The following is a 23,074-nucleotide window of genomic DNA, read 5'->3' on the forward strand; positions in this document are numbered from 1 at the left end:
CAGCCGAGGAAGCTGCTCAAAGAGTCTATGCCAAAAAACTTGCGGCTGATAGAGAAAGTAAGAAAAGAAAGCGTGCCGAGGAATCACAAGAACAGCAAGAAAACAGGCTTGCGGCTGATGAGAAAGTAAGAAAAGAAAGCGTGCCGAGGAATCACAAGAACAGCAAGAAAACAGGCTTGCGGCTAAAGAACGCAAAACCGAGCAGATAGATGAAAATCCACCTGGACAGCGAGAGTCAAAACTGAAAATGATAGCGATGATGATTGGGTTTGGGATTTTGACTTGGATAAGGTCATCAATGCCTACCAGATTTTAGTTAAAAAAACAAAGGTTCGGCGATATGTATTTCATAGTGACGCTGAAAAATAAAGAAGAAAAAGAAAACTGAAAAAAGAAAAAAGGTAAAAAACTAAAAAAAACTAAAAAGAAAAAACACTCAAAGAGAAATTACAGACCGGGACACAAATAACGACCGGGACAGAGGGAATATAAATGAAAACCCGACAATCTATTTATATGGACAGACAATGTGACAGCAAAGAATGTTGTATATTCGCAAGTTTTACGTAGTTAAAAATCTATATATATAAAAATAAGTTGTTTGTTTGTGTGTCTGTCTGTCGACTGACGTTGTGTTTGTCCGCATATGACGTCTGAATTATTTCATCATATACCAATTCAAAAACGAATGTATTCAAGCCGAAGTAGCTGAGTTGGTAAAGCGTTATGTTCCAGGTTCGAACCTTGGCTTTAGCATTAATACAAAAGAAGAAAAAAAACTAAAAAAGGTAAAAACTACAAAAAAAACTAAAAAGAAAATACTAAAAAACTAAAAAAAAAACTAAAAAAAGGTAAAAACTACAAATAAAACTAAAAAGAAAAAAAACTAAAAACTAATAAAAAAACTAAAAAAACTAAAAACTGAAAAAGAAAAAAAAAGAAAAAAAAACTGAAAAATACAGCAGAAAAAGAAAAGTAAAAAAACTAAAAATAAAAATAAAGAAAAACTAAAAAAGGTAAAAACTACAAAAAAAACTAAAAAGGAAAAAGAAAAAAAACTAAAAAAGCTAAAAAAAAGGTAAAAACCAATAAAAAAACTAAAAAGAAAAAAAGGAAAAAAAAACAAAAAATTTATTTCATCATATACCAATTCAAAAACGAATTTATATACAGACCGGGACACAGGGAATATAAATGACGACCGGGACACTCAAAGAGAAATTACAGACTGGGACACCGGGACACAAATGACGACTGGGACGTGTGTGTCGACTGACGTCATGTTTGTGTGTCGACTGACGTCATGTTTGTTGACTGACGTCATTATAAGGATTGAGCTGTATGTCGTCATGAAGTTGTTTGTTGACTGACGAAATTACAGACTGGGACACGAATGACGACCGGGACACAGGGAATATAAATGACGACCGGGACACTCAAAGAGATATTACAGAGTGGGACACCGGGACACAAATAACGACCAGGACACAGGGAATATAAATGACGACTGGGACACAGGGACACAACTACAATGGGGACGCCGGGGGGCACAGGGGGGATATATAAATGACGATGGGGACACAGGGAATGTTTGATTACCAATCACCATCAACAAAGCTCAGGGGCAATCATTAGAATAATGAGGTATAGATATGAATACGGATTGTTTTTCCCGTGGACAATTATATGTTGCATGTTCAAGAGTCGGTAAACCTGACAATCTATTTATAAGTACAGACAATGGGACAGCGAAGAATGTTGTATATTCGCAAGTTTTGATATATATATATATATATATATATATATATATATATATATATATATATATATATATATATATATATATATATATATATATATATATATATATATATATATATATATATATATATATATATATATATATATATATATATATATATATATATATATATATATATATATATATATATATATATATATATATATATATATATATATATATATATATATATATATATATATATATATATATATATATCTATATTCACAGGTGGGATACAGGGCACAATTACAATGGCGCGTATAATATGGCGCAAAGCGCCCCACCAACAGGGTGTTGGGGTGGCGCGAGGCGCCACCCCAACAGTTAGTATGTAATAATTTATGTCTGTTTTAAGTTTTGATGCTACTCCTGACTTTCAGCTTAACAAACTTATTTTTTAATTAATTTCTGATCATTTATTAAATAATGTAAGAAAATCTGGCCCAGAAAAAACCCCTCCCCGTTAAAATATTCTCTAGACAATTCAATCCCGGTGAAAATTTACCCCATACAATTATCCCTGATAACTTCACGTGTAAAATTAAGACGAAAAAAAAGAAAAGAAAAAGAGAAAAAAAACAAAAAGATTGTTCAGGAATTCTGGCAAATTCCACACTCCCAGAAGCTTCCCTTCCCATGGAAAATCCCCCTTGGAAAAAACTCAGTATAAAATTCACCCTCAATCCACAAGAAAATGTATGCATACTTCCCAATAACAAATACTATGCGTAATTAATGGGTAAATTTTACAACTTAAGGACCTTTCCTCTGGGGCTGTAGAGGGGTCATGCTATATCCAAAAGCATAGTTATTGATGATGAACAAAGTAGCTACCACAAAATTTTGATCGGACGATTTTTGGAAAAGGGAGCGGGGAGGGCCTAATTGCCCTCCAATTTTTTTGGTCACTTCAAATTGGCACTAGAAATATCAATTTCCATTCGAATGGGCCCTCTCCCGATATTCTATGGCCACTGGATCAAAACAATCACCTCTGGGAAAAGAATAAATAAAAAATGAAAAATAAACACGCATCCGTGACCTATCTTTCGGCAAAAATAGAAAATTTCACATTTTTGCATATAGGAGGTTGAAACGTCTGAAATAAGCTTCTCTAATATGCTGAATCTGATGATGGGATTTTTCATAAAGATTATTAGACTTTTAGGGTTTGTTTCCCCTTTTTTGGAAAATCAGGCAAATTTCTTCACGCTCGTAGCCTTTGATGGGTTGGACTAAACTGAATGAAACTTATATATTTGGAATCAACATATTAAGTAGATTCTTTTGACATATCTATTTTGTATCAAAGTTCCGCATTTTAGAGTTTTGGTTATTCTTGACGCGGGACGGTAATTATTTACAGTTCGTTACAAAGAACTGTTTGAAAAGATCAAAAATACACATATTTGGCAGGCTCGTAATCTTTGATTTATAACACAAAAGGGAATGGTACTTATATATTTGGAATCAGCATAATAAGTCAATTGTTTTGACATATCTATTGGTATCGAAACACCATTTTTTAGAGTTCAGCTTACTATTGAACCGTGTTACTCCTTACTTACAGCTCGTTTATCACAAACTGTTTGACTCATAATATGGAAAATTCAGATTATACATAAGAAGTTATCCTGAAAATTATCCATAGGAAGTGACGCCCGAGAGAAAACTTGAATAATTTTAAAAGAAAGGGGGGAAATAACCTCTAGAATCATAGTAATCGTGATAAAAACTACACTATAAAATTTAATACATAGGATTCAATCCTAGCACAGAGGTTTCAAGGTCCTATCAATAACCATGTGATATATATTTTATTTATTTTTGAAGATGGTCACAGATGTGTGCTTATTGTTTTCTGTGCTTTTTCGTTCCCTATAAATGATCGTGTTGAATAGTTCCTCTTAAATATAAAAAGAAGGCTGATAGGAAGAGAAATTGAAAGTGATAGTTCTTTTGTAAATATCAATAGAGATCATGTAAAAGCAAACTGATGTTTACGGCCATCTTGGGGTGTAAAACACCAAATATGGTCCTAACGGAACCAAAATATAACTGAATGAAAATTCCAAGATACAATCGGTTTCAAATTATCAAAAGCTATATACTAAGCTTCTGATGGGATGAAAACTGTCCTCCTATTATGGAAACAGTAGTTTACTGGGGAAGATTTTATTTTATTTTCAAAAGCAAATACTTTAAATTAGCCTTTTCTTTTCCTCGAAGCATAACTTTACAAGAGCTAAACTTTAATGTAAGGATGAATGTTATATTTAGGAAAGCCCTGTGTATTTTATTAAAACAAGCAGGTGACAAAAAAGCAAGATCAAATAAAAGAAAGAGCAAAAGATAAAACTTAAAACGCAAAAGAAATTATACTGCAGATTAAAGAGGCTGCCCTCTCAACCCAGACCCTTTATGGTATACTTCCAATTAGTTTCTTATTACTGCAGGAACAAACAATCTAACATAAAAAGTATTCTTCACATTGGATCAAGAATAGATGGACTTATTGATGCGCACCTTCTTTGAGTTTTCCATCCAAATGTTTCGAAAAGCAACTGGTAAATAAAATACTTACTATTATACTACTATACTATACTATACTATTAGCTACATTTGCTGAACTCAAATACTCTTTCAGTAAAGTATTCACAAAACTTTAGCGTGAGGAGTACTAAGGGGCTTGGGGGGAAGTGGTAAGCCCCCATATACAATGTAATTTATGTTAATTGCTAGTTTTACTGTCATTTCAGGTTTTATTTTCAGTTGAAAAAGGCTTGCTTTTTATTAATTGCACATAAAGACTAAAATTAACTGCAGCTCTTAATTTTAGATTTACCTTTTACTAGTCTTCTCATCGTACATTGAGAAGTATCGGGTTTTCTGTGCTTTGTTCTATATGGTTACATTGTTCTGCATTCAAAAACATACAATGTTACATTGAACACTGAACTACAATGCATTGGGTACAAAAATCCATTATTTCTTCTTCTTTTAAATATCTGCCTATTTTAAGAAGCATATAGAATCTTAAATAATATAATAGTTCTATAATTCTGACTTTCCATAAAGATCAATCCTTCATATTATAGGCTTTTAAGTTCTCCAGAAGCTTCTCTTTGCATAAAATTCCTGAATCACTAATCCAGGCATAAATCTTGTGTAATAATTCCATTTAATTTCCATAAATTTTCTGGAAATAGCAAACTCTTACAACTAACTTGCAGCAAAAAACAAAATGATGGAGCTTCTAACACGACTACGACTGATGAAATGAAGCGAAAATATCTCGTGGTTACGTAGTTAATTTCAATCTCACTTGTACTTATTTTCTTTTTTGTTTTCATATCTTCTTGGCAAGTCCCTAGATACATTCACTGAAGCTTAGTTTTATCAAGAGGGTCTTATGAGGGTTTATTATTAGAGGCGCAGAAGAAGAAGAACAAGCAGAAGAACAATTGGCTGTATATGTTGAAATACAAGTGCAGTAAACATAAGATATAGTTGTAAAACCCTTTGTCAGAGGAAAATAGTTTTTCACAATTTGGACTTATTAAGAGACAAAAGTATAATAATAATGCAAAGTGAAAAATTTTGATAAGTTGCGCTTGCCCAGAGAGTCCATCACTACACATAAACGTACTTCAAACAACTTCCAATTTTACCAATAACGGAAGAAATTAGCAGTGACAATGAGAACATGTTTATTAAATGAATTAAAAGCAGTAACTAAAAAAACCTGCAGTAGATCTTATTGTTGGCATTTACTTTGACAAATTAGAGGATTTACTCATGGAAATCGGGCAAATTTTCTCCGGGTCATCAAACAGTTCGTGGTAACGAACTGTAGTAAGGAGCGACCCGGCTCAATAGTAACCAAAACTCTAAAAAATGGAATTTTGATATCAATAGCTACATCAAAAGAATCGCGTTTTAATGCTGATTTTATATATATAAGTTTCATCAAGTTTAGTCTTACCCATCAAAAGTTACGAGCCTGAGAAAATTTGCCTTATTTAGGAAAATAGGGGGAAACACCCCCAAAAAGTCGTAGGATCTTAACGAAAATGACACCATTAGATTCAGCGTATCAGAGAACCCTACTGTAGAAGTTTCAAGCTCCTATCTGCAAAAATGTGGAATTTTGTATTTTTTGCCAGAAGACAAATCACGGGTGCGTGTTTATTTGTTTTTTTGTTGTTTTTTTTCCCAGGGGTCATCGTATCGACCAAGTGGTCCTAGAATGTCGCAAGAGGGCGCATTCTAACGGAAATGAAAAATTCTAGTGCCCTTTTTAAGTGACCAAAAAAATTGGAGGGCATCTAGTCCCCCTCCCACGCTAATTTTTTCCGAAAGTCAACGGATCAATATTCTGAGATAGCCATTTTGTTCAGCATAGTCAAAAACCATAATAACTATGTCTTTGGGGATGAATTACTCCTCCACAATCCCTGGGGGAGGGGCTGCAAGTTACAAACTTTGACCAGTGTTTACATATAGTAATGGTTATTGGGAAGTGTAAAGACGTTTTCAGGGGGATTTCATTTTGTTTGGGGGTGGGGCTGAGGAGAGGGGGCTATGTTGGAGGATCTTCCCTTGGAGAAATCTGTCATGGGGGAAAAAAATTCAATGAAAAGGGCGCAGGATTTTCTAGCATTACTATAAGAAAACAATGAAAAATAAACATGAAAAAGTTTTTTCAAATGAAAGGAAGAAGTAGCATTGAAACTTAAATCGAACAGAGATTATTACGCATATGAGGGGTTCTAAAAATACTTTAGCATAAAGAGCGAGGTATTTAGGAGGAGATAAATACCTTGCTCTTTATGCAAAAGTATTTTTAGTAATTTCAACTATTTATTCTACGGCCTTTCTGATTCAGGGGTCATTCTTAAAGAATTGGGACAAAACTTACGATTTAGTGTAAAGAGCGAGGTATTAACGAGGGTACAAACCCCCTTGTATACATAATAAAAACATAATGAAAGTTTGTTACGTAAGTTAATTCTTAAGTTACGTATATTTTTTACTAATAAAAACGTTCGTTAAAAATTAAAAGTTCTAGTTGCCTTTTTAAGTAACCGAAAAATTGGAGGGCAACTAGGCCTCCTTCTCCACCCCTTATTTCTCAAAATCGTCTGATCAAAACTAAGAGAAAGCCATTTAGCCAAAAAAAGAATTAATATACAAATTTCATTTTAATAATTTATGTGCGGAGCCGAAAGAGTGCCATTGTCAACTTTAGGACCCCTTACCGCATGAGTGACGTACGGGAGCCAATCACCCTGACTTTTGGGAATGATATTATACCTCAAGCTACTATGGTGAAACTTCTTGGTGTGTATCTTGACTGTTTTCTTTCTTTTAAACCGCATATAACTCGCACCCGTTCCTTAATCCTCCGCCAGTCTTCAATGTTGCACCGGATTAATTCATTTCTTCCTCCTGATATTACGGTTTCTCTTTATCATGCTTTTATTCATCCTTACCTTTCTTATTGCTGCTCTATCTGGGGCAATACTAATAAATCTCTTCTCTGCTCACTTCAAAGAGCCCGAAATAGGGCAGTGAAGGCTACTTTTCTTCTCCCTCGGCTTTACCTTTCCTCTGATCTTTATAATGATACTGGAATAGCTCCGCTGGATCATATTATAGGTAAAAGTACTCTTTATTTAGCGCATTCTGCTTTTCTAGGTACTCTTCCACCGACCCTGCAGCAGTTTTTCTCAAGGACAGGCTGAGGTAGGTACTTTTCTTCTTTGCGTAATTCTTCTCGACGATTTATTTTAGCAAAACGATCCTCTACAGCAGCTCAGAGGTCTCCTGTATATCAGTCAATTCTATTATGGAACTCCATCCCTTTGGATGTCCCTCTTTTTCTTTCTGCAAAGGCATTATTTCGTCGGGTCTTTTCAGTTAAATAATTTTTGTCTCTCTTTTAATTCTATCCCAATTTGTATGTCACTTCTCTTCTTTTAATTTTTTTTTTTTTTTTTTTGTATATATTTTATAAGTGTTTTATTTTTGTTCTCTGTGGCCCATTACAAGCATAGCTTCTTGGGCCTATTAACTGATTTACTTTTGTAATAGTTTTCTTTAGTATTAATAAATTGACTGATTGATTGATTGATTGAGAGCCAAAACCAAACATGCATTAATTCAAAAACGTTCAGAAATTAAATAAAAAAAACCAATTTTTTTAGCTGAAAGTAAGGAGCGACATTAAAACTTAAAACGAACAGAAATTACTCCGTATATGAAATTGGTTGTCCCCTCCACAATCCCTCGCTCTTTACGCTAAAGTTTGACTCTTTGCCACAATTATACTTTTTAAAACAATTAAAAGCTTTAGCGTAAAGAGCGAGGGATTGCGGAGGGGACAACCCATTTCATATACGGAGTAATTTCTGTTCGTTTTAAGTTTTAATGTCGCTCCTTACTTTCAGCTAAAAAAAATTGGTTTTTTTTATTTAATAACTTTTAAAAACAGAACTTAATGAACTAATTGATGCCTTTTGATGCCTATTTTATTACCAAAGTTTCTTCTTTCAGAATTTTGGTGGCTATTAGAACGAATCATTCTTTACTTTCAGTTGTTTTTATCATGAATCTGCTTTTAAATGTTCAAGATTCATTATGTTTGCACGAATTTACACTAACGCTAAACACTAATTTACAAGGCTATAACCTGACAATAACATTGATACCTTTTAGAAGCCACGTCGAAATAAAACTTAGCATGAGTGGACACAATAATGCCGGTGGCGGCGCATCACCGGCGGAGCCAAAGTTTTTTTGGCGGCGTGCCCCCGAAAAACTATCAGCGACTCTCCGTCAATTTATCGGCGTTTCTTCAACTTTTAGAATTTTTTTTACTAGTTTTAAAAAGTTTTGAAAACTAAATTGGTATCATTTGTATCAAAATTCAGTCCACAGTTCCTTTTCAGCTTGGTTACAAGGACCAAACCTCGGGCAAAATAAGGACAAGATATCAAATCTTAACTTCTCACAGACATTCTTTTAACCCAAATGATTGAACTGCCTGATACTTGAATTAATAAGACAAAATAGGTGATTTGAAATTTAATTTAGCCCAAATTAAGCACTAAAGCTTGAATTAAACAAATATACTTGCACCATAAATCCATGGCTAATTTATGAAACCTCGATGGAATCTGAAGTTTATATCTTACTTCATGTCTGAATTTCCTGGTCTTGCAACCTGCATTCCACTTCTTTGACTGCCCTATCCCTCAATTCCTCACTCTCTACGCTACAGAAGCTATTATTTCCATTGCTTTAAAATTGAATCCTCTCAATTAAGAAGTTTAAAATTAAACATTTCAGTGAACTCCTTTGAGAATGAAAGAGCTTATTTATTCTCGTTTCCATCTCAGCAATTAAGGTACTGCAGTTGTGGACGTACTTGAACAAGGTGGATAAGCATATCAAATGATCAAAGTTTTGCTTTAGTGTATAAGATTTAATAATTTGATTTCTTTTTTTTTACATAGCCAATTTTCAGAAAACTTAGCATGTTATCTTATAAATTAAAGCATTATACATTATTAAATTTTTAATTCTGGCTTTAAATTTCAGAGTCTGATTTGAATTAAGTTCTAAATTTCCTATTTTGTCAATTCTCAGGCAGTTTATGGAGCCAGAATGAAAAATTCAAAACATTTAGCTAGAAATAAGTTCTATCACTTTCCTTTAAAACTTTGACAAGCTAGTATTTATCATGCATAAAATTAAGCTTGTTTACAAGGTGTGGGGCCAACATATAACTTAGCAGTAAAGAGCATGAAGCTTAGGAGCAACAATCAGCCTTGCACACCTGAAAACCCTTTGTGCTGCAGCACTTGTTGCCGCCAACGATTGAAATTTTCTTACCAAAGCTACAATCCATGTCAGCTGAGTGAAATATCTTTTCTAGAAGATAAGGGTTGGATTTATTCAACCAACTAGGGTGGGATCTTTGATCTCATGGCATGGGTAGACAATCCCCGATATAAACCTACTTAAATCAGAATCGCATCATCATTTTCATCCTCTTCTGCATTGTCGTTCTGACACATTATTTGATCGAGCATCCTCGTTTATGCTCAAGTATGATCATAAAGAGATTTAGAGTTGCTGCTCTTCTGAGAAAACCCACTAGCATATTCAAACAACTGATTGGAGTAGCTGATCTACTGAAAGCACCAGAGATCATAGCCTCCTCTTCAGGCTTTTCGAGGGCACTCTCCTCTTTGTACAAAAAATTTCAACTGTACTAAAATGCTCACCACAAATTGAAGTGGAGGGCCCTGGAGTGTTAACTGGACAAAGGTTGGTTCACAGGGGATGTGATAAAGTACCTTATGTCATCCACCAGCGCAAGAGGCTTAACCATTTCGAACAGGAATTCCCTTCTTGTCAGTTAACCATCAAGAAGGTTTAGACACTCATCAATTCCATTTATCTTGATCGTTTCGAAGTCCAAAAGAACAGCTGTCACAATGAGATCATCCCATAGGAAGCGATGTTTATTTATAAAAGATTTTCCACCTTGCCTTTAGGCCTTAGTAGAATATCTGCATCATTGCCTATGGTAAACATTTATAAATAAGGTATTCGAGGAATATCATGGCTAGTCGAAGCTCATTTTAATTAGAAAATATTATATTGTAGTAAATAGGACAGAAACAAGTAATGATAATCTAAAGTCCATAATTGACGAGTAGATTCAAAAAATTTTGAGAGGGTCCAAAATTTTTGCATTTACCGTTAGATAGTAGATTTGCATTATATTTGCTTCTCAATAACCTCAGAAAATAATTCTGCGCTTAAAATCTCCGGCGGCGCGCAATCACCGACCGTATCGTCGGTGGCGTTGGCGCACTGGAGCCTTTTTGGTGGCGGCGCACTATAAGGTTTTTGCGGCACGGCTTCGGGGACTACTGTTAGAATAAAATTGTAATTCCCTATAAAATTCAGGTAAGCATATTTCTCAGTTAAGTGCTAGTTTTTAAATTCTAAAAATATTGCAAAATATTTCGAGTCAATTTTTTTAAGCAAGTTTTGCAAATTTATATTGCTTAGCCTGTAAAGCAGGAATTTTCGTTTGTTTCAAATTTGCTCTTTACTACCTTAAAAAGAATTTCGTGTTTTTGAATTGATTTTTGCTCGTTTTAGTTGTTTTTAAATATACATAATAAAACTTACAAAACACATTTGTTTAACTTAGGCGATGAAACGAAAGAAGTTGACAGGATTTTTTTTTAAAAGAACGGTAATATAGGCTCTTGGAAGATTATTTGACTTTATTTCTGCTCATTTGGTTTAACGGTGCTCTTTACTTTTCTTTAAAACTTATTTTTCGGGGAAAGTTTAAATTTTTTTTCTTTTTTAAGGGCGGTAATATAGGTTTTACCTCTTACATTCCTCAGATTTTCGCAAAAGATATATGCAATCTTGTCACCCAAAAAAAGAGTCCAAGGCTTATGTTGTCATTGGTTTCTTTGAGAATTTACACAAGAAAAATTCAATTATTTTATGAAAATGAAAATAAAAAAATGACATTTCATTCATCAGGTAGTTTTTTTTAGGATTAACGGTTTCCTTTAGTGACTGAAATACTTTGCTAACATTCTAAAATTAATTCAAAACAAGGTTATAATATACTCGGATATATGTATTTCTGAGGGTAGTTAACAGAGGTGACTCGATAGAGTCCTCTTCTCTCAAATCATATTTGGCCTGGAAAAATTAGACTTGGAATCGTTTTGCTAGAGAGCAACACGACTGCTTTCGTGTAGTTTTTTTTCTATTAATTGATTGTCAGTAGCTAAGAAACCGTTATAGGTTAAAATTTGAACCATAATTCAATATGAAGGTTGTGAAACGGAGAAGATATTTTCACCAAGGGCTCTTAAGATTTCCAGCACTTTTTCAGAGAAAAATATCTTTGTTTAGTTCACGAAATAAAATAAAAAGAAAACAATGCAATGCTGTCAAGTTGAGGCCCTAGCTGAGAAATTAGATTTCTTAGGGATCAATTTTAGATTAGTGTAGAAGTAGAACATCGAACAAAGTCTGTGAAACTTGAGGTAAAATCCTGAATTTCTTTTATATTTCTAGGCAATAATTTTTAAAGTAAACCTCAAAATCACTAATCCTATTTTATTTTTATTAAATTTGGGACATTGATAAAAAAATTTCTTTGGTTTTTTGTGAGACTTCGTCACGGAGTCTTCGTCCCGGAAATCTAAAATTAGATAATCGGTACTCAAATTTATATGCGAGGTTTCCGTGATCTTGTCATTTGCAAAAATACCATATGACGTTTTCAGATCTCAGTCAAACTTGATTAGAGTAAACACTAGTGGATCTTTGGAGCCTGTGGACACGATCTTGTGGGAGCTAATGCCGTAGATATGCCTTTAGGCATCATAACGGGGCGTTATATTCAGCCAATTTTCTCTGTAATGTAGCGATTCTGCATTTCAAAACACTTTGCTCAAATAAACCACACAATGAAAATGATTGTAAAGCTTGTGCCTTTTTTAGGTGCACACCCAATCCCTTAAACTTTGGATATCGTAATATGTGCCGGGAGAGGCTATCAAATCTTAAACAAACTCTTGTGGAAAGTGAGAGTAATTTTCCCAAAAGTTTTTTTTAAGGGGGGGGGGGTTTCGTGCCCAATGTTAGCTTTGTGGATGGAAGAGTTCTTAAGTTCAAGCTTTTCTAAAATAGGCTGTTGAATTTCCATAGGCTGTTGGAGGGCGACCTAATTGTATTTTTTTTTCGGCTGAGATGCTGGTACTATCACTGTGAGGGTTAGAAGAGAGGAGATCATTCTTTTCTCCAAAGCAGTTACTAGTAGATGGGGTCAGATTAGAAATGAATCAGTCAGAAGCAGAATCTTGAATATCAGTCCTGTCTTTTTTGGAGTTACAGACCGATTTCACCTCTCTGTGAAAGGAATAATAGGACTGTTTCATATGAAAAATTTCAATCGGGATTAGAAACTAGTATTTAAATTGTGTCTTTTAGTACTCCAGCCCCGTTTCAGCTTGGGTGGTATCAGGGTAGAGGAAGGAGGTTCTAAAATATATGTAGTTAGCACACATACCAAAACGGTACTTAGATCTCAACCAAGCTTTATAGTATGTAAGATTTGAAGTTTTAATTGTGAGTTCTTTGTCTTCGGACGGAATCCAGCCACTGTAAAGGGAAAGAGATTACTAAACTCTTGTAAATAGAATGTTCGTCAGAAGAAGTTGTAAGATCTCAGAAGCACTTGGCTAAACCTAAGAGTATGCCTCTTAGTTATATCTTTCGATGGTCTTTGCCACAGCCAAAGTCTGTAGGTGGAACAAAACTGTCTATTCTGTGTCCCTCTTGTACCCTTTTTAGACTCTAACCCGATCCTGTCTCAGTGGGAAATGGGTAGGGGATGACCCTATATTCAGGATATCTAATGGAGCAGGGTAGTTGAATTTTAACAGAATTTGGTGGAAAGTCAATGTTAGTTTTGACATTTTGTCTTTTTGCATCAAATCTAATCTGACCTCTCTAGGAACTAGGGATCTATTTGTACATAATTTACTACATCAACGCAAAAGATATGAATCTGCTTACATGTTGTTCAATTACATGTTTTGCTTATTTATTGAAAGCCACCTTGTTCTAAGATCCAAGTAAATGTATCTTTCACTTATAATAATTAAATATTATCCTTACTAATGTATGTGGAGCTTTTTGCCAATTCTGGAGAAGTAGACTAACTCTGAAGAGAAAAAGTAAGTTCCATCTTTCACATGAGAGATTAATCCAGATTTTTATTTTGAAATTTTCTCCAGAATTTCTTCTTCTTTTTTTAGCAATTTTTTAACCTAATCAGGAGTTTCTAAGGCCATTTAAATTCGTTTTATAGGTTCCACGCTAGAAAAAAAGCGTTTTTTTAAGCATATACAGCAGCAAACGTACTCGCCCATTGTGTCTCCATAATATTAAACTCGGGTCCATTCCTGGGGATACGAGGCATGTCAAATTTAATTCAGATCCTTGCTCTAGAAATACTTCATTACCGTTCATAATTCTTGTTTCAGGAACTGGAAAAGAAAAAATACGGTTACTTTACGAGCTTGAATGGGAAAAGAAAGAATTGAAGCATCTTTGTAATTTTATGTCTTACCCCGAGAAAAACAAATATTTCTCGAGCTGGAAACAGAGAAAAACTAATAGCAAAAAATATCATTCCTTTAAAAAGAGAGGGGCTAGGCAAGAATATACTAGGCTAGACATATTCGAAATAGACACTTTCCATTGAGTGTCTTCCAATATATAAAGTAACGGGAGGATAAATTTAAACACATGAATTCAGCAGTATATACTACACTGTAGAACATTGCAAGTATGTATACAAAATTTACCTATTTTGTTCGACTGCTATTTTCCAAAAAATAAGTCGCCCCGACAAAAAGAACTGAACCAAATAGGCCACATTAAAGGAACAATTTTCGATTTTCGTTATGTGGCTCAATGGTTTCAAAGTAAATATAAGAAAGAGCAAATTCAAAAACATTACGATAACTCTATTGAAGAAGAAATAAAAACATTTTCATTCCAATTGCCAAAACGAATTCAACGGTAACAATTCAAAATGCCAGGCAAATAGTGGTTGAATAGAGGTAGACAACAGTGCTTGATAAAACTGATGTCTCATTAATTGATAAATTAGTGCAAGACCCTGAAGAAAGGAAAACCACTTTTAGTGTGTTCGTTTTATACGAGGATAGTATGGTAGTCTGTATAGAGGATTTTGTTTCACAGTAAAAAAAAAGGTTTGGAAAAATAGGAAGATAATTCTGCAAACCAAGATTAAGAATAATAGAAGCTACAGTAATGACGGTGGTCAAGTATGGCTCTGAAGCATGGGCACTCTGGAAAAGCGGATAAAGATATTCTAGATGTTTTCCAGAGATATAGCCTACGGATTGTTCTGGATACCCGGAAGACTGACTGTATTTCAAACAGTAGGCTGCACGAAAAATGTAGTTCAATCCCGCTTTCTAGTGCTATAGTGAAAGAACGGTTGAGGTGGCTAGGGTACGTTGTGCGGATGAAGGTAAACAGATTGCCAAAGATTATCCTTTTCGGCCAACTGTCTAGGGCTAAAATGAAAACAGGTCGCCCTTGAGAGGACGTCATAAAGAAATATTTGAAGAAAACGAGAACTTCCTGGGAGGGTGTAAAAAGGGAGGTTTTTAATAGATTGAGAGGGAGGATGAGCGCGGGTAGCTGTGGTGACCTGAGGTGGCTTTGTGCTCCGGTGAGTGGTTAGTAGTAGTAGTAGTAAACAGAATGGACAGTAGATCGTAATGTGTGTTACGTGCTTCTGTTGTTCTTCTGGTTATTTTTTGCTTTGGTTTTCACCTAAAAGATAAGCTGTAGCCTACATCTTTAAAGTTGTTAATTCGGCAGTGTTAACTTTGAAGGTAATTCTAGAAATAGCTTTGATTGAACGCCATTCTTTAATTAGTCTACTTATAAATAATCTGATGTAACATCTCTAATGTTGATAAAGTGGTTTAATGTAGAGATGGTTTTCCAATCTTTATTTTTCTATGACATCCTTAACCGGACCAATTTCCTAACCCGTTCAAGTCTAAAATGCTACTAATCAACTTCTTTTATGTCCAGTTTTCTTCTAGGATTGTGTTTGTTAGATTTTCTTTCTAAGGAATCAACTGACGGGAAATAAGGCATGAGGTCCTCTCAGAATATCATTCAAAATGGAAGTTGAGCTTCTGGCAAATTACTTCTTCAAGTACTCATTGCTAGGTTTCTCGTTGTTTAAATAGTCTTAGCGTGCCGTGTCTTTGCACGGTTCCTTCGAAAATGACAGCACTCGTCAAGGTTGCTCGTCAACCAGAGTACATATGATGTAGTTGCAAAAAATCCATGGAATACCAACAGCTCTCTTAATTAGGGGGGGGGGTCAAATTATACTGAAATAGTGATACATATCTTTTGAACCTCCATTTCGGATCCTTCGGAGTGGTTCCAACCAAAAGCCCACGCAAAGAGAGAACATCCTGACATGGCAACAGACCTAATAAGAGGCGTGTATAGACGGCTGACCTTTCTGGATAATTGATTTTAGCAAGAGAGTTTGGGAATAGGCTCTTAGAACGAAGAATTTCACCCAGAATTCATGCGTAAAGGGTTAGACTTGAGAGCTTTAATGAGACGTGATTTCAGACAATAAGTAGTTTTTCAATGTTCTTGATAACTTTACCCTAAAATGAAGTCTAGAACTCAACACAGGACGGTCGATTGGGTGCCTGGTTTTTCATTGTCTTGGATGCGTTCAACTTGACTATTCGGGCATCTTGCTGATTTTTAATATCTCCAGAAGGTGGACTTCCAGGGGAAAAGACGATAGAGCTAGGTGTCTACAGCTACATGGACTGACGTATCATTAGAAACCGGGTGAAAAGGGTTCGTAAGATCTGTCTCTCTTCTGTACTGTAGCTTAGCTAAGAAATAAACAAGAGTTTATCACCCACGGAGAATTAAAAGGTTCTTGTAGTAAAATAGAGTATTCATACTGACTGAAAATCTTGATGGAAAATTACTGGAGGTGATGCATTCCTCGTTTAGGAATCCAGTTGCTTTGGGTCTATAACATCAATAACGGGCCCAAATGACGCACAACTTGCCACAAGAAGTATTTTATCGTATCTTCCCTTCCTCTTGGTGGTATTAGATAAGTGTCAAATTATTTAGTCTATACGAGTGTTAACCAATGGGAAAAATTGTGACTTGTAAAAACATTCTCTGTTCGGTATAGTCATTAAATGCTAAGTTATTCCGTTTGTTCCACAATTTAGCATTTCTCTGCTCTTTATTTTATTTCAATTTTCTAAATCTACCGTATTTCTGTCAAATATTTCCCACGAGTCTTTTCCTATTTCATAGAGAATCCAGGATACCTTTGAGTTTCTCAAGTATAAAGTATTCCATGTAATATTTCATTGCAAGATAAAAGATTCAAGGTTTTTGCTATTCTCAGCTCAGAGAAGGAAGATAATTTATCTTACAAAATAAAAGGTTTTTAAAACAATAAGTTTTTGGATTTCTAAAACTTTTATTTTTGTTTGCCTAGTGGCTCGCCCATTTTAATGAAATGTAAAATTTCCCTAAAAATTAAAAATTCTATCTCAGTCCTGAGTTATCTCACCGGATAATTTGAAAGCCTGATTTATTTTGACAGCCTGGATGAGCTTAAACCATTTTGAACTAGGTCAATGGTAGCGGTAATAGTATCAGTAATAGTGGTGAAATTACTTGCAAAAGTGGTAGTATAATTGGTAGTCCTGGAAGTTTCAGCTTAATACCCAGAGGCGTTGCTGGGATATCGGATACAATTTTGATAAATCACATGTTCATAGTGTGTTTTGATCCAATTCATCACTGCCTTTTAAAATTCCCTGTAAGTTTTATTAATACCCTTAGAATTAGCAATTATAGTAGTTATAGTAGCAGAGGTAACAGTGGGAGCATTGGGAGCGGTATTAATGATAGGAGTAGTAGTATTACTAGTGGTAGCACTAATAGAATTCACATTTTGTCTTTTTGGTCTAGTTCAACAGACCCTCCTCATATCCTAATAGCTTCAACTCAATACTTCCTTCAGAGATATTTCTGACAGCCCTTTTTATAACCTTCTTACACAGTGTGTTTCGAATTTACCCAACGTCACCCTGAAAAAGTTACTAAAAGTTCCACATTAATACCATCAATAGCAGCAATCTTAGTACTACTTTACTTCTGCTTGCCGTTATAATATGCACATAGGGCATTTTTATAAGTTCAACATACCCCTCCACGTGTCCTGATAATTTCAACCTGGTACTCAAGTCTTTCTTTAGATACTACTGATGCACCCTTTTGACAGCTTCCACACAAAAATCGTGTTTTAAATTAATTAAACATCCCCTTCAGTAGAAACAGCAGTAGTTTTATACATGTATTATCTTCTGGTTGGTTCCAAATCCTTACCTCCCCCTCCCCAGTATGCGCTGAAAGTTTCAACTTAATATTCTAAGCTGTTCCTAAGATATAGCTGTTACACACCTTTTATAGCCTAAACCGACAGAGCGTATTTGATTAGTTCAAAATCTTCCTCAATGTTCCCTGAAAGTTTCACTGTAACAATCTTAGCTTCACCAGGACTGCTAGTAGTAGTCGTAGTGGCAGAAGTAGTGGTAGTTGTCATAGTAGTTGTAGAAGTAGTTTTAGCATGGGTGGTAGCATGAAAAACAGTTGTAAAAGGACTTGCAATAGTATGTCCATAGCATGCCTTTTGGTTAGTTCAACATCCCCCTTAAAACGCCCTGAAAGTTTGAATTTAATACCCTAGATTGTTCCTGGGATATTGCTGATGCACCTTTTTTTGTGGTAGTTGTCGTAGAAGTTGTAGTAGTAGTTTTACTACTGCTTTCAGTTTATGAAGATACAACTTTTATCTTCATACTCTTAGCCTCAGTAGTAGTCGTTGTAGTAGTAGTAATAGTAGTAGTAGTAGTAGTAGTAGTAGTAGTAGTAGTAGTAGTAGAAGAAGTAAAAGCAATAGTCTAGCGTGCACAGAGTGTCATATGTACAGTACGGTATGCACAGGATGTCTTTTGGTTAGTACAACATCCCTCTCAACATGCCCTGGGAGGTTCAACTTAATGCTCTATGCTGTTCCTGAGATAATAATCATACATCTTTTTGACAACCTGGATGCCCATAGTGCTTTTCGAATTAGTTCAGCACCCCCCTAAACATTCCCTGAAAGCTTCAGCTTATTACCCTTAGCTTGAGTAGCAGCAATAGTTGTAGTAGTAGTAGTAGTACATGCAGTATGCACACATACATTTTAATACTGTATATACACTGTAGACATTTTAACCAAAACCTTGTTTTTTAGAGTTTTGCTTCTATTCAAAAAGGCCGCTCTTCGCTTACAGTTTGCTGCTACGAACTGTATGGTCTAAAGCTCTCTTAAATGCAAAGGAGGCCATTAATTTCTGATAAAAAGAACGTAGATATAAGTAATAGCTTTCAAATGACCCATAAAAGATCGTTTTGAGAACTTCTGTTAACCCACGTTCAGTTTCAATGTTCAGTTTTGCTTGGATTAACTTCTGCAACATCGAAGTGTACCAATGGTAATTTTATACTTTGTACCAATTATTTGTATATTTTCGTCGAACTGTGTGTTATCTTTGTTATCGTGCTAGCGTTGCATTTTGTATCTGACTTCATACCTTTTTAATGAATCATAGTTGTAGCAGTATTTGCAATCTAGTAAACAGCAAACCACAACCCATATTGACCAAAAGTAAGAAAACGCGTTTTTTTTTTTAAAAATCAGCGCCATCTGACGCTGATTCAGTAATGGTCACTATTATTTCAGTTCTTCTTAAAAGTAAAAGTATATTGCAAAAAGAAATTTATTGTGATTTCGAAAAAAAGCCTGAAACCCCGGCAAAAGGCTTCAGACCGAAATTAAAAATACACCATTTGAATCAGGATGGTTAAATCTTTGAATTGGGGAATTACAGTCTACCACTTCAAATAGCAAGGAAAATCATTTTTTTTGCATCGGGAGCGCCGATGTCTTCTTTTTTCTTCAAAAAGAGCCCTTTTTCAGGGCTAGCGGGTTACCAAAACATCATAGAGAGACGTTTAACGGCTTCTTTAAAATCTAATTCTCACATCTACGTGCTTCTTATGAATTCACCATCTGCAAGCATCATGTGACATTAGAAATTTTTCAAGGAGTGGGGCTTGCGGACTATCAGAACCTGGTAAAAAGTTGCTTAATAGCTCGATCATATCTGTGTTCTTCCCATAAATCCCACCATCTGCGGGTGGGTTGACCTAACATCTTTTATGGCTCATTTGAAAGTTATTGCTTATATCTACGCTCTTTTTTTATCAATTCTACCATCCGGAAGTACTATATAGATAGCATTAAATATGCACTTTTGGTGCCACATCTTAAGTGGAATAGCTTGGAAGCATTTTCACTGAATCACATGTCTGTGATTTCAGGGGACTTAACGGTCGTGTATCAATTCTAAAACTTGGTCAACCAGCCGGAGACTCTAGGTGGACATGCCTTTCCAAAAGGTAGCCTGCAAGAATTTGTCCAATAAGAGAGTCATGCTTATTCCGGCCGTTTACCCGTGTTGTTTACCCTAACACTCGGAAAACAATAGGTCTTCCCATTTGTCTGCGGTTCCAGAGAATTTGTCGGTCATGTGTCAATCCTAAAACACGATAGTCCACCAGAGACCACAAGTGGCTAAGGCTATTAGGTTTAGATCACTTGTTTGCCAGCGAGTAAAAGCAAATTCAGTCCCCCCCCCCATTTTATATGCAAGCCCAATGGGCATTATCCGTCACGAGTCAACCCAAAATTACCCCGATCATTCGTTCGAATAAAAAATAAATGTTCAAATGGTATCTCAAACAGATCTATTGAATGAACCATAAACTATTCGCGGACGGGAAATTGTTATTTTCTTCTATATAGATACCTTAGTTTTAGTTTATTGCTTTAGTATATCTGCAGATGACGATAGCTATACATAAGATTGAAATATAGAGATTTTTGTATCTTTTTTCACGTCTAATAAATGGACTTATCCCCATTTGAACGTTTATTTGTTCGTCATAGAAAGGCAGTGAAGTCGTGGAAAAATACCTAATTTAAGGTATTACGTCAAAAGTTAGTAAATTTCATAAATCTTCTGCTCACCAGTAGGCTATTGTATTATTAGGAAGGCTAGCAGGTTATCAGAACATCATAGAGGGATGTTTAATGGTTCTTTAGAAGGGAAGTTAAATTTGCTAGAGCCCTTTTTAATAAACCAAAATGACTGGAAGACAACTACTCCCTCCCTCTGTGCCCTTCCCCCAGAAGTGATCTGGTAAAAATTTTTATGATAGCCACGTTGTTCGTTGTTCAAGGTTGTCAGATACTTCAAAGGTCCAATAAATAGGCTTTTGGTGATGATCGGACCCTCCATAGTCCTTGGGGAAAGTACTCTACACGGTGTTGGGCGTATCAGTATCGGGTGTTGTTGGTATCGTGCGTATAAGTATTGGATGCATTAGAATCGCGAGTATCAGTGTATTTTTTTTTTCAATCATGGTTTTGTGCCTTCTATATGATTTTTTTATATATTATGGAAATGTAAAGAGTGGAAGCTAATGAATGGAAGTAAAGAGCGAAGCTAAAACTTAATACGAACAAAAACTATTACTTCATAGCCTAACACATACGTCGATAAAATTGGTACAAATAAACAAACTGGCGATATTACCTACGTTTGTAGAATTATAGGACACTAGCGTTTTACTGAAAACACAAAAGCCAAGTGTAAAAAACAAGAATATTGATTCAGGAGTCATAAGTGAAGGGGTAGCCTCACAACAGAAAACTAATCTATAACACATTTCATAGTCTTACGAGCTGTGATATCATTAACTTTCAGTATACAATTAAAGCTATCTTGAAAACTTGGGCACAAAAATAAATATTATTTTAATAAGTGCAAAGTCATTAAACAGCCAACAAAAATAATGGACCAATTTGTCAGGTAACATCTTGCTCTCAACTAGTATTACTCGAAATGAAGAACAAATAAACCATAATATGAAGTCTGGAAACCGAGTTATTTCTCTCTATGTAACGGAGAATTTCCAAGTTATGATACAAACGCTAAAGTGAGTTTATAGTCCTAAGACTATGACGATTGCATCACTTTGATCTTGTCTACAAAATAATCAAGAAGTGTCCTTTTCAGACCCTAAACAACAGTCAATCATTTAACTGAGCTCACTGTGCAGAAGTGATGCCAAATTGAACGAAAAAAAAAAAAAAAACTAAATTAACAATCTTAAGATGCTTTATTTTTATACCATTAGAAGTATCCTTAAAAGGTTTTCTTTTACTCCACAAAAACTCCTATATTGTTTTGTGTCTTCAGTAAAGCGCTAATTTTCCATGATCTTACAAACATAAGGAACTACCACCAGATGGTTTATTTGTGCCAGTTTTAGCGATATATGTTAGATAAGCTGTTAGGTAACAATTTTTATTTTGTTTTAAGTTTCAAGTTCTACTTTGCTCTTTACTTCTCTCAGAATAACTCTATTTTTATCTAATTGATATTATTAAAAATATAGCGCACGAAATTTTAATTCACGGCGATTAGTCCCTGCCTGGAATGCTCTAATAGGGCAACCTATATGCATGTTTTCATTTAGAAACTCTTGCCATTTCCGTAATAGCGCATCACCAGTGCTGCCAACGCTTTGGAAGAAAATGTAGCGCAAAACACCCTAAAATTGCACTACTTACCAAAAATTGTATCATGTCTATATTTTGCGTGTTGCGCTACGTGCAAGACGCACAATTTTGTTGGCGCTACGCGCAACACGTGGACGATCGGAAAAATACATTATAATAAAGATAACAAAGTATCAGATATCTTCTTTCAAATATATCTGGGAGATCTCCTTTCCCCTGCGGAGACCATTTTGGTGTCATTCCTGCAAACAGCAGAATTTCTAATCAATATCGAACGATCAACAACCTCAGTTTTTTATCTTCAAAACTGAACCGAAATTTCCAAATATAGGCTCAAATTTACATATAACATATGAAACACAACCAAGTAAGTACATTTGAGGAGCTTTGACTTATTCCAGATAAAATAACAAAACAAAAAACGAGAAACATGAACTGCAAGTGAAACGCGGAGAGGCCGACGGGTGGACATAAACTGCAATCTAAAGCCTATACGGCACTAGAGGTCATCACCCCAGTCAGAAACCATAACATCACTAACATCACTTTCAGCAGCAGATTTCTTATGTCTTCATCCGGTACTTCTCCACTCAGGGTGCGTCATCATGCTCATTAAGGACTTCCAATCCTTGGTAACAACCCTCTTAGCACCCAGAAGAGCATTCAGGGTAGTAAAGCCGAGTTTGTTTCTCAACTTGGTCTTGTTGAGTTTGACAACATATACAGTCCTCTCAGCACAAGCAGAAGAATGAGGCAGGATCAGAATTTTCATCATGGATTCACCCAAAAACGGAAAACTTTTTATTTGTGGACTCGTTCTACTACTTTGCACCGGAAATGAACCTGGTCAGAGTCTGCATATTTCTTGAGATCAGAGTAAAATGGCAAACATTTCCATT

General features: G+C 35.2%; 1 protein-coding gene across 3 annotated transcripts in view; it reads right to left on the reverse strand.

The window, feature by feature from the left end:
* The window catches only part of LOC136031879 (zwei Ig domain protein zig-8-like), a 189,786-nt gene that overhangs the window by 37,650 nt on the left and 129,062 nt on the right, over window positions 1–23,074 (reverse strand). For all 3 annotated transcript variants that reach the window (XM_065711822.1, XM_065711820.1, XM_065711821.1), the window contains exon 5: window positions 13,787–13,911. In XM_065711822.1, the coding sequence (XP_065567894.1) occupies window positions 13,787–13,911 (125 nt within the window). The remainder of the gene's footprint in view (window positions 1–13,786; window positions 13,912–23,074) is intronic.

The sequence above is a fragment of the Artemia franciscana genome, chromosome 10, assembly GCF_032884065.1.
Source record: "Artemia franciscana chromosome 10, ASM3288406v1, whole genome shotgun sequence".
NCBI classification, from domain to species: domain Eukaryota; kingdom Metazoa; phylum Arthropoda; class Branchiopoda; order Anostraca; family Artemiidae; genus Artemia; species Artemia franciscana.